Source organism: Phycodurus eques, chromosome 19 (genome assembly GCF_024500275.1).
Source record: "Phycodurus eques isolate BA_2022a chromosome 19, UOR_Pequ_1.1, whole genome shotgun sequence".
NCBI lineage: Eukaryota > Metazoa > Chordata > Actinopteri > Syngnathiformes > Syngnathidae > Phycodurus > Phycodurus eques.
Window position 1 is genome coordinate 17,444,393 of NC_084543.1, and position 12,034 is coordinate 17,456,426.

Below are 12,034 nucleotides of genomic sequence, written 5' to 3' on the forward strand. Positions count from 1 at the left end.
ATGGGGTTCGTCTTCATGCCGTGCGCGCGCACGCCGGGAGGCGCGGCACAGGTGGAGGAGCAACTTGTTTGGCGCCCTCTGCTGGCCGAGCCCACGAATGATGTCGGATATTATGACCTTGCAGCTTTCATATAATTTGATCAATAACGGGGAAACAAACAAAAAAAAGTCTAATTAAGCATTTATTTTGAAACAGCCATGCCAAAAGTCCGAGTTTCAAAAAGTTATTGATGATTTCATAACGTAATAGCGGCCCATAACATAATACGTGGCCTTTTTAATCAACTGTAATAAGCCCATAAAGTTATAACTGGCCAATCATGTATTAACAGTCCTGACCCTCGAACACAGTGGTTTTGTTGGAGGTACGGAAACCCGCCAGTTTCATTTGGAGTTCACGGAACCCTTCCTAATTTGAAAAATAAAATAACATTTAGGCGGCACGGTGGACGACTGGTCAGCACATCTGCCTCACAGTTCTGACGACCGGGATTCAAATCCCGGCCGCGCCTGCGTGGAGTTTGCATGTTCTCCCCGTGCCTGCGTGGGTTTTCTCCGGGCACTCCGGTTTCCTCCCACATCCCAAAAACATGCATTCATTGGAGACTCTAAATTGCCCGTAGGCGTGACTGTGAGTGCGAATGGTTTGTTTGTTTATATGTGTCCTGCAATTGGCTGGTGACCAGTTCAGGGTGTACCCGGCCTCCTGCCCCCCCCCCCCCCCCCCCCCGTATACTTGCGACGTCATCTTCTTTCTTCTGTTCTTCTGCCGAGTCACGCACCTGCGTGCGCGGCGTGCGCGCATCAATTCAGAGAACAGATGACAATCAGTTACCAGCACTGATTGTAGCTAAAAGTGTATGCTAACAGTGCATCCTCTTTCTTTGAGGTGATTATTTAGCCTTATCAAGGTGAACATTACAGCCGTAAGACGTAGAAGCTGAAGTGTGACCTGTGAACCCGCGTAGGTCTTTCAGCAACTTTCGCTGGAGTGTGGTTCACAAGGAGGACTTGGAAAGGCCCCAGCCAGCGCTGATGTCTCCGATACCTGAACGATTCGTGCGTCCGTCTCCACACCCGGCCTCGGTAGACCCGGATGGATCCGGTCCATTGGAGCGCCTGCAAAGACAATCTGAAAAACGGATAGGGTGCATGCACATGCATCCTCATATATACTTGACCTAATTTAATTGACTTCCCGGCATTTATTTGCGGGTGGTAGCTACAATGTGTTCTGAGGTCAAATTGTAATCTGTCAGAAAGCTGTTGTCAAAGGAAAGCTTTCCAGTAATTGGAATCAAATTCTGAGAATAATGTTGGTTAGTTGTGCTACTACCACTTACTTCAATTCTTACTTAAACATGTCTACCATATCTAGATAGTATTTTGTAAGTACGTTGATCATTATTTCATGATATACATAATCAGCATAGAGTCAATATGGTCCAACGCATTATCCATTAACAAGCGTGATACGAATATCTTCTTCTTTTCCTTTGGGCTTGTCCCTTTAGGGGTCGCCGCAGCGCTCCATCCTTTTCCACGTAAGCCCATCTCCTGCATCCTCCTCTCCAACAGCAACTGCCCTCAGGTCTTCCCTCACGACATCCATCGACCTTCTCTTTGGTCTTCCTCTCGCTCTCTTGCCTGGCAGCTCCGTCCTCATCATCCTTCTACCGATATACTCACTATTTCTCCTCTGGACGTGTCCAAACCATCGAAGTCTGCTCTCTTTAACTTTGTCTCCAAAACATCGAACCTTGGCTGTCCATCTGACGAGCTCGTTTCTAATTTGATCCGACCCGGTCACACCGAGAGCGAACCTCACCATCTTCATTTCCGCCACCTCCAGCTCTGCTTCCTGTTGTCTCTTCAGTGCCACTGTCTCTAATGCGTACATCATGGTAGGGTCACCCATGGCAAACAGGTCCTAGGTGAGGGACCAGACAAAGCACGGCTCCAAAAACCCCTATGACGAACAAAATAAATGGATCTAGGTTTCCCTTGCCCGGATGCTGGTCACCGGGGCCCCCCTCTGGAGCCAGGCCTGGAGGTGGGGCTCGAAGGCGAGCGCTTGGTGGCCGGGCCTGCACCCATGGTTCCCGGCCGGGCACAGCCCAGAAGGGTAACGTGGGTCTCCCTTCCCATGGGCTTACCACCTGTGGGAGGGGCCATAGGAGTCGTGTGCAGCGTGAGCTGGGCGTTGGCCGAAGGCGGGGACCTTGGCGATCCGATCCCCGGCTACAGAAGTTGGCTCGAGGGACCTTTGGGAGGTTGTGGGTCATCATTGCCCCCTGACCGTCTCGCCTCACCCCCACCAGTCTCCCCAATTTTAATGCAAGACACCTACCACGCACGATCACAGTACAGCGTGAATGGTTGCCAGTCGGGTGGAGCGTATTCACAGTCCTCTCGGTCGCCACTTTGCGGATTTCGTTTATTGGGGTTTTCTGGAACGTCACCGACGTAAACGAGGGTTTACTGTACAAACATTGAGTTCAATCAGAGCTCAGTTGAACACATGAAAATGAGCTCCGAAAATGTGGTGCGGAGAGTCAAAAAGACAGAACATCAGATACTAAAAAGTTTATTTTTGACAATTTAAAAAAAAGTGTAACACCAATATAATTTGTTTCTGTTTAACATCAATCTTAAATAAAAAACATTTCCATCAACAACAACAAAAAAATGAAACGAAAAAGAACAATCAAGCAAGTCAAAGTGTCATTCAAACAGATCAGCCACCGCAGCCTGAGTTCAGTAAGCTGTAGAATGAAAACAGTCAACACCTTTAACATCCATCCATCCACTTTCCGCACCACTTCCTCCTTTTATTCATCTTTCATTTCTGACGACTATGCACCGTTTTTCAGTAATACTGTCAAATATATATATACGGTATGGTGCACAGCTCCTATTGTAAGTGATACTGACGGTGGACACGAAACAATACTAACTGGATGTTGTCACGCTCGGTGGCGGTGCGGTGCGGTTCTACACCTCACTGTCGTAACCGAGGATGGGAGCGAGCCACTTCTCGATCTCCTCTACACTCATCTTCTTCCTTCTTGAATAATCCTCCACCTGTTGGGAAGAAAACAAACAAATGGAATACGTCAGTGGAGAGATTGCTAACCAAGTACAAGTAGAGGACTGAGCTGTGTTTCATCAACGTATGAGACTCATGTGCAAAGAGCCCACTGCTTTCTGAGGTCCGTCAACAACGTATTGAGCAAAGTGTGTGAAAACCAGTATGTGTGATTTCTTCAGTTTCTTATTTTGTTTTCAACAAATCTGGCGATTTCATTTTTGAAATGTGAGTGCAAGAGTCAAATGCTTTGCGTAACCTGCCTGCTCCTTGGTGATCTTTCCGACAGAAAAGTATAAAGCCTGTGGGTTGGAGAAATAAAGTCCAGAGACTGAGGCAGCGGGCGTCATTGCCAGTGACTCTGTCAGAGCAATACCTAAACACATAAACACTGCATTTAAACACCCTGCATATTATTACATATTCCGCACACACACGTGACCGCATTCATACCTTAATGAGCCAAGAAAAAAAATAAACCTGAACGGTGTCCTGCACACTAAAAAATCTCTGCGGCAAACCCACAAGGTGGTATAAATGCTGTATCTACGACTTGCATCTAATGCCCGTCGCACACAGGCCGAGTGGCCGAACCTCGTCATTGTTTTCATTTTTCATGAATGGCCAACCGTCAGCCACTGGTTTTGTTGCGATCCAAAATTTGAATTCCAGATTTTAATTGCTGGTGAACGCCATCACAGATGTACCCAAAATGCTTGAACACAATGTCGTCGCCAAGCCATACCAATTCAGTATTTACTACAACCCCAATTCCAATGAAGTCGGCACGTTGTGTTCAACAAATAAAAACCGAATGCAAATAATATTCAACCTATATTTAATTGAATACACTACAAAGACAAGAGATGTAATGTTCAAACTGACTTTATTGTTTTTAGCGAATAATCATTCACTTGGAATTTTATGGCTGCAGCACGTTCCAAAAAAGCTGGGACAGGTGGCAAAAAAAGACTGAGAAAGTTGAGGAATGCTCATCAAACACCTGTTTGGAACATCCCACAGGTGAGCAGGCGAATTGGGAACAGGTGGGTGCCATGATTGGGTAGAAAAGGAGCTTCCCTGAATTGTGAAATCAGCTTCCCTAGCTCGTGAAACCCTAACCCTCATTCACAAGCAAAGACGGGACGAGGTTCACCTCTTTGTGAACAAGTGCGTGAGAAAATAGTCCAACAGTTTAAGGACATTGTTCGTCAACGTACAATTGCAAGGAATTGAGGGATTTCATCATCTATGGTCCATAATAAAGGTTCCGAGAATCTGGAGAAATCACTGCATGAAAGCGGCAAGGCTGAAAACCAACATTGAATGCCTGTGACCTTCGATCCTTCATGCGGCACCGCATCAAAAACCGACATCAATGTGTAAAGGGTATCACCACACAGGCTCAGGAACACTTCAGAAAACCAATGTCAGTAAATACAGTTCGGCGCTACATCCGGAAGTGCAACTTGAAACTCTACTATGCAAAGCAAAAGCCATTCATCAACAACACCCAGAAACGCCGCCAGCTTCTCTGGGCCCGAACTCATCTAAGATGGAGTGATGCAAAGTGGAAAACTGTTCTGTGGTCCAATGAGTCCACATTTCAGATAGTTTTTGGAAATTGCGGCCATCGTGTCCTCCGGGCCAAAGCACAAAAGAACCATCCGGACTGTTATGGACGCAAAGTTCAAAAGCCAGCATCTGTGATGGTATGGGGCTGTGTTAGTGCCAATGCGATGGGTAATCATTAATGCTGAAAGGTACATACAGGTTTTGGAGAAACATATGCTGCCATCCAAGCAACGTCTTTTTCATGGACGCCCCTGCTTATTTCAGGAGACAATGCCAAACCACATTCTGCACGTGTTACAACAGCGTGGCTTCGTAGTAAAAGAGAGCAGGTACTAGACTGGCCTGCCTGCAGTCCAGACCTGTCTCCCATTGAAAATGTGTAGCGCATTATGAAGCGTAAAATACGACAACGGAGACCCCGGGCTGTTGAACAGCTGATGCTGTACATCGAGCAAGAATGGGAAAGAATTCCACCTACAAAGCTTCAACAATTAGTGTCCTCAGTTCCCAAACGTTTATTGAATGTTCAAAGAAAAGGTGATGTAACACAGTGGTAAACATGACCCTGTCCCAGGGTTTTTGGAACGTCTTGCAGCCATAAAATCCTAAGTAAATGATTATTTGCTAAAAACAATAAAGTTGATCAGTTTGAACATTTAATATCTTGTCTTTGTAGTGTATTCAATTAAATATAGGTTGAACATGATTTGCAAATTAACACAACGCCCCAACTTCATTGGAATAGGGCTTGTACATACAGTATATAAATATACTTAAGTGTTTTACAAAGATTACATACAATCCCCTCCAAAGGCATTGGAACGGCAAGGTCAATTCCTTTGTTTTTGTTGTATACTGAAGACATTTGGGTTTCAGATAAAAAATTAATATGAGACAAAAGTTCAGAATTCCAGCTTTTATTTCATGGCATTTACATCTCGATGTGTTCAACAACTCAGGACAGAGCACCTTTTGTTTGAACCCACCCACTTTTCAAGTGAGCAAAAGTATTGGAGCAGACATTATTCACAAAAATGGTGAATGTTTTTAGACTATTGTTCTTTTTTTCTCGAACAACATCCATCAGTAGTTATGAAAAGTGAGTATTCTTACCAATACTCTCCTGAATTCCAGCCAGGTTCCACATTACAATCTTCTCAGTGTGATCAGGCTGGCTTGGGTAGCCTGCGGCTGGTCTGATACCTTGATAACGAACCCTGTGGAGGTCTGAGGTCTGGAGAGACTCACCACCACAGTAGCCCCAAAGTTCCTTGCGCACACGGACATGTAGCTCCTCGGCAAATGCCTGGGGAAAATTAAGAGGAGGGCATATTCCACTGGGTGGCACTTACTGTACATTACTATGATGGAGCTAAAGGTGCTCTCAAAGGGGTCTCTTTAGAGAATTGTGCTATCGCTAACTACTTGTTCGGCATGTATATTACATGTTTTCAGTTTTAGCTGCAGTTCATTGTGAATGACAATCCTTTTTAGCATTGTTGTCTTCATGCAAAACTTCTCAAAAGAACAGAGATTAACTGGTCGATCTAAAGCTGAATACTATTCAAGATTGACTGAATGAGCCTGACCAGTTGTACTAATTTCATCGTTGACCATCTTTTCATCCTTTTAGTCATTTACATGTAGCCAACAAGTAAAATGAATCATTTGTTTCAATAATATTTACACAAATGTTCAACTGAACCCGGAAAAGCATCACCTGAAATGCCAAATGAAGACATTTAAATACATTGCAGTGATGAGAAATACGATCCATCCCCGCACCTCTGCCAGTCGGTCAGCCAGAGCTTTGACCATAATACTGCTGTAGTCATCTCCCTCAGCCTGGAACTGCTGACTCAGTTCTTCAGCACCAAACACTCCCACAGCAAATAATCCAATGTAGTCTGCCAGGCCGCTGTCTAAGGGTGCCACAAAGTCTGCCAAGCACAGGTAGGGTTCTGAACATGTACCCTCCTTTTCCACCTGACAGAGAAATATAATGGTGTGCCTTACTTCAGACCCACATTCTTCTAGACCTAATGTCTTTGGCAAGACTGTATTCATAATTTTTCTCACCTGTTGCCGTAAACCGTGGAATACTGAGATTGGCTTGGAATCTCTGTGCACTGTATCATAATTATTGTACACGTTGATGTCGTCACCATCACTCTGGGCCCGCCAGAACCCCACCAATCCTCGCCCCGTCAGACTTGAATTAACAGTCATTTGGTTAAGCAGTCGCTGGGCATCATCAAAAACTTTACGTGCCTCCGATCCTAAAAGGAATAAATATCAATGAGATTGGTCATATTCATCTAGCTTTTCAGAATGCGGGGAAAAAAAATCATTACTGACCAAAATACCTTTCTTTTTTTCTTTTTTTACTATTGTAGGTTTAAAGCTAATAAATATATACTCCCCTCCAAATGTTGAGAACTGTTTATATGTATATATATATATATATATATATATATATATATATATATATATATATATATATATATATAAACACACGGGGACACACACACTCACAGAGCGGCTGAAATAAGTAAGTATTTAACAGGTCACCATGTTTCTAACTCAATATATTTCCAAAGGTGCTATCGACATGAAATTTTCACCAGATGTTCGGAACAACCCAAGTAAACTATACATACAAAGAAGGTAGGACAAATACGATAAGAAATTAAGTTGTGTGTAATAATGTGAAATGACACAGGGAAAAAGTATTGAACACATGAAGAAAGGCTTGGAAAGCCAAGACAACACCTAAAATCTATCAATAACCAAACAGCAATCCAGCCCCTTGTCAGTGCAAATGAATATCAGCTGGTTAAGTCCTAATTGATGGCCTACAAAAAGGTCTCATTGCCAAAGTGTGAGTCAAGGCACATTTCGTGATGGGTAAGAGAAAAGAGCTGTCTCAAGACAGTTGCAAAGCATTACGATGGCATTGGTTACAGGCGCATACCTAAGCTTCTGAATGCTCCAGTGAGCACGGTTGGGGCCATAATACGTTAAGTGGAAAGCCAATCATCCCATCATAAATTTGCCTCGATCAGCTGCTCCTCGCAAGATTTCTGACAGAGGGGTGCAAAGAATAATCAGAAGAGTTGTCCAAGAGCCAAGGACCACCTGTGGAGAGCTTCAAAAAGACCTGGAATTAGCAGGTACTGTTGTCACAAGGAAAACCGTGAGTAACGCACTCCGCCGCCATGGCCTATATGCACGCTCATCACGCAAAGACCCCATTGCTTAAAAAAAAGCATGTCAGAGCTCGTTTAAAGTTTCCTGAACAACATTTGGACAAGCCAGTTAAATACTGGGAGAATATAGTCTGGCCTGATGAGAGCAAAATGTAACTCTTTGGAAGCCATAATGCACACACCACGTTTGGAGGAGAAATGGCACTGCGCGTCACCCTAAAAACACCATGCCAACAGTGAAGTTCGGAGATGGAAGAATTATGGTGTGGGGCTCCTTTTCAGCAAATGGTACTGGTAAACTTCACACTATTGAAGGAAGGATGAATGGGCAAATGTACCGAGACATTCTTGACAAAAATCCGCTGCCTTGTACGAGGACGATGAAAATGAAATGCTGGTGGATATTTCAGCAGGATAATGAACCAAAACATACTGCCAAGGAAATTCTTAATTGTTTGAAAGGAGAAAAAAAAAAAAAAAGCTGCTTTCATGGCACAGCTGATCACCTGACTTCAATCCAATCGAAAATCTATGGAAAGAACTGAAACTCAAGGTCCATAAAAGAAGCCCACGAAACCTTCAAGATTTGAAGACTGCTGGTGTGGAGGAATGGGCCAAATTCCCACCAGAGCCGTACATGCGACTAGTTTCTCCTTACAGGAGGCGGACATCATTGCAGACAAAGCCTTTTGTACAAAGTATTAAATAAATATCAGTTGGCGTGTTCAATACTTTTTCCCTACATCATTTCACATTATTGCACACAACTTAATTTATGAACTAATGTATTCCACTTTCTTTGTATGTATGGGTTACTTGGGTTGTTCCCAACATCTGGTGAAATTTGCATGTCAATAGCGCCATTGGAAATATATATAGTGAGAAAAATGATCACTATTTTTAAATACTTATTTCAGCCGCTGTGTGTGTACCTATGTGTGAGTGTGTGTATTATATATATATATATATATATATATATATATATATATTTATATTTATATATTTACCCCTCCTTGAGCTGTCACCTTATCGTGGTGGAGGGGTTTGTGTGTCCCAATGATCCTAGGAGCTAAGTTGTCTGGGGCTTTATACTTATTGCCCCCAGGCTCGTCGCCTGTACGTTGGGGTTCATCCCGATGGACGAGAGGGCAGCCTCCCTCCGCCTTCGGGTTGGGGGACAGGTCCTGACTGTTGTTTGTGCCTGTGCACCAAACAGCAGTTCAGAGTACCCACCCTTTTTGGAGTCCTTGGAAGGGGTGCTGGAGAGCGCTCCAGCTGGGGACTCCATCGTTCTGCTGGGGGACTTCAATGCTCACGTGGGCAATGACAGTGAGTCCTGGATGGGCGTGTTTGGGAGGAACGGTCCCCCCGATCAGAACCCGAGTGGTGTTCTGTTATTGGACTTCTGTGGTCATCACAGATTGTCCATGAAGAACACCATGTTCAAACATATGGGTGTCCACACGTGCACTTGGCACAGGGACACCCTAGGTCGCAGTTCGATGATCGACTTGTGGTCGTGTCATCGGACTTGAAGCCGCATGTCTTGGACACTCGGGTGAAGAGAGGGGCGGAGCTGTCAACTGATCACCACCTGGTGGTGAGTGGGCTCCGATGGTGGGGGAAGATGCCGGTCCGACGTGGCAGGCCCAAACGTATTGTGAGGGTCTGCTGGGAACGTCTGGCAGAATCCTAGAAGGAGTCCTATCGGGCCTTTTTGGCCTGTGGGACTCCTGAGGCAGCTGATGGGTACCGCTGGCCAAGCGGAATGCAGCTTTGGCGGCCGCTGAAGCAAAGACTCTGGCATGGGAAGTGTTCGGTGAGGCCATGGAGAAAGACTTCCGGACGGCTTCGAGGAAATTCTGGTCCACCATCCGGTATCTCGGGGGTGGGGGGGAGGCAGTGCTCCATCAACACTGTGTATAGTGGGGATGGGGCGCTGCTGACCCCGACTCGGGACGTTGTGAGTCAGTGGGGAGAATACTTCGAAGACCTCCTCAACTCCACCGACACAACTTCCCATGAGGAAGCAGAGTCTGGGTTCTCTGAGGCGGGCTCTCCTATCTCTGGGGTTGAGTTAAAAAGCTCCTCGGTGGCAAGGCCCCGAGGAGCTTGTGGTGGATGAGATTCGCCCGGAGTTCCTAAAGGCTCTGGATATTGTGGGGCTGTCCTGGTTGACACGCCTCTGCAACATCGCGTGGACATTGGGGACAGCGCCTCGGCATTGGCAGACTGGGGTGGTGGTCGCCCTTTTTAAGAAAGGGGACCGGAGGGTGTGTTCCAACAACAGGAAGATCACACTCCTCAGCCTCCCTGGTAAGGTCTATTGGGGGTGCTGGAGAGGATGGTCCGTCTGGAAGTCGAATCTCAGATTTAGGAGGAGCAGTGTTGTTTTCGTCCTGGCCGTGGAACAGTGGACCAGCTCTACACCCACGGCAGGGTCCTTGAGGGCACATGGGAGTTCGCCCAACCAGTCTGCATGTGGTTTGTGGACTTGGAGAAGGCATTCGACCATGTCCCTCGGGGAGTACTGTGGGGGGTGCTTCAGGAGTATGGGGTATCGAACCCCCTGATATGGGCTGTTTGGTCCCTGTACGACTGGTGTCAGAGTTTGGTGCGCCTTGCCGGCAGTAAGTTGGACTCGTTTCCGGTGAGGGTTGGACTCCACCAAGGCTGCCCTATGTCACCGATTTTGTTCATAACTTTTATGGACAAAATTTCTAGACGCAGCCGAGGCGTAGAGGGGGTCCGGTTTGGTGGCCTCAGAATTGCATCTCTGCTTTTTGCAGATGATGTGGTTCTGTTGGCTTTATCAAGCCGTGATCTCCAATTCTCACTGGAGCTTTTCGAGCCGAGTGTGAAGCGGCTGGGATGAGAATCAGCACCTGCAAATCTGAGACCATGGTCCTCAGTCTGAAAAGGGTGGCGTTTGCCATCTCCAGGTCAGGGATGAGATCCTGCTCCAAGTGAAGGAGTTCAAGTATCTTGGGGTCTTGTTCACAAGTGAGGGAAGAATGGAACGGGAGATCGACAGGCTGATCGGTGCAGCGTCTGCAGTGATGCAGACTTTTCATCGGCCCGTTGTGGCAAAGAAGGAGCTAAGCCGAAAAGCGAAGCTCTCGATTTACCGTTCGATCTACATTCCTACCCACACCTGTGATCATGAGCTGTGGGTCGTGACCGAAAGAACGAGATCCCGGATACAAGCGGCAGAAATGAGTTTCCTCCGCAGGGTATCCGGGCTCTCCCTTAGAGATAGGGTGAGAAGCTTGGTCATCCGGGAGGATCTCAGAGGAGAGCCGCTGCTCCTCCGCATTGAGAGGAGCCCGATGAGGTGGATGGGGCATCTGAATCGGATGCCTCCCTGGTGTGGTGTTCTGGGCACGTCCCACCGGAAGGAGACCCTGGTGACGACCCAGGAGACGCTGGAGAGACTACGTCTTTCAACTGGCCTGGGAACGCCTCGGGATCCCAACGGAAGAGCTGGATTAAGTGGCAGGGGAGAGGGAAGTCTGGGCGTCCCTGCTAAAGCTACTGCCCCCGCGACCCGACCTCAGATAAGCGGTAGAAAATGGATGGATGGATGGATGGATGGATGGATATTTATATTTATATAGGGGTGTCCCGATCCGATCTTTTAAATTGGTCCAATGCCAACAAAAAAACAAGGATCGGCCTGGATCTAAAATCTCCAATTTTAACACTCCTATACAAGCAGTCCATTCCATGCTCAGCTCCAGTACTGTTGGTCCAGCAAGGCCTAGATGGCAAGCAAAGCCCACGTGATCACAACAAGAGGTTGGTAAGGTGCTAACATAGTAGCAATGAGTATGAGTGAATGTTGCTGGCTTAATGTCGTTTATTGACACTCCAGTTTAGCGTCACTGTAAAATTAAACTCACATAACTGATGAATTACATCTATTGAATGTTCAAATGCATCACAGACATCGTTTCTTTCTTCATTTTTGTTCACAAAATCGCTAGCTCAACGCTAACGCACAATAAATGAAAAAACACCATTGACGAGCCAACGAAAATTATTATCCAAAATCGCGGCACTTACATCTCTCAAAACAATGAATATTGGTGCACAAACACTGTATAAACACATACAAACAGGCAATATAACAATACTCTCTGGCCTATATTCTTCAAACTCT

The 12,034-nt window shown here is 46.0% G+C and overlaps 1 protein-coding gene across 8 annotated transcripts in view; it reads right to left on the minus strand.

The window, feature by feature from the left end:
- Positions 1 to 2,571: 2,571 nt before the first annotated feature.
- Positions 2,572 to 12,034, minus strand: part of mtr (5-methyltetrahydrofolate-homocysteine methyltransferase) — an 81,252-nt gene continuing 71,789 nt past the window's right edge. For 6 of the 8 annotated variants that reach the window (XM_061705279.1, XM_061705280.1, XM_061705278.1 and 3 more), the window contains 5 exons: positions 6,743 to 6,942; positions 6,449 to 6,649; positions 5,777 to 5,969; positions 3,352 to 3,464; positions 2,572 to 3,084 (listed from right to left, as the gene is read on the minus strand). In XM_061705279.1, coding sequence (XP_061561263.1) covers positions 2,995 to 3,084; positions 3,352 to 3,464; positions 5,777 to 5,969; positions 6,449 to 6,649; positions 6,743 to 6,942 — 797 coding nt within the window. In that variant the 3' untranslated portion in view covers positions 2,572 to 2,994. Of the gene's footprint in view, positions 3,085 to 3,351; positions 3,465 to 5,776; positions 5,970 to 6,383; positions 6,650 to 6,742; positions 6,943 to 12,034 lie in introns of those variants that run through there. The other 2 variants (XM_061705282.1, XM_061705285.1) reach the window with 2 other exon arrangements.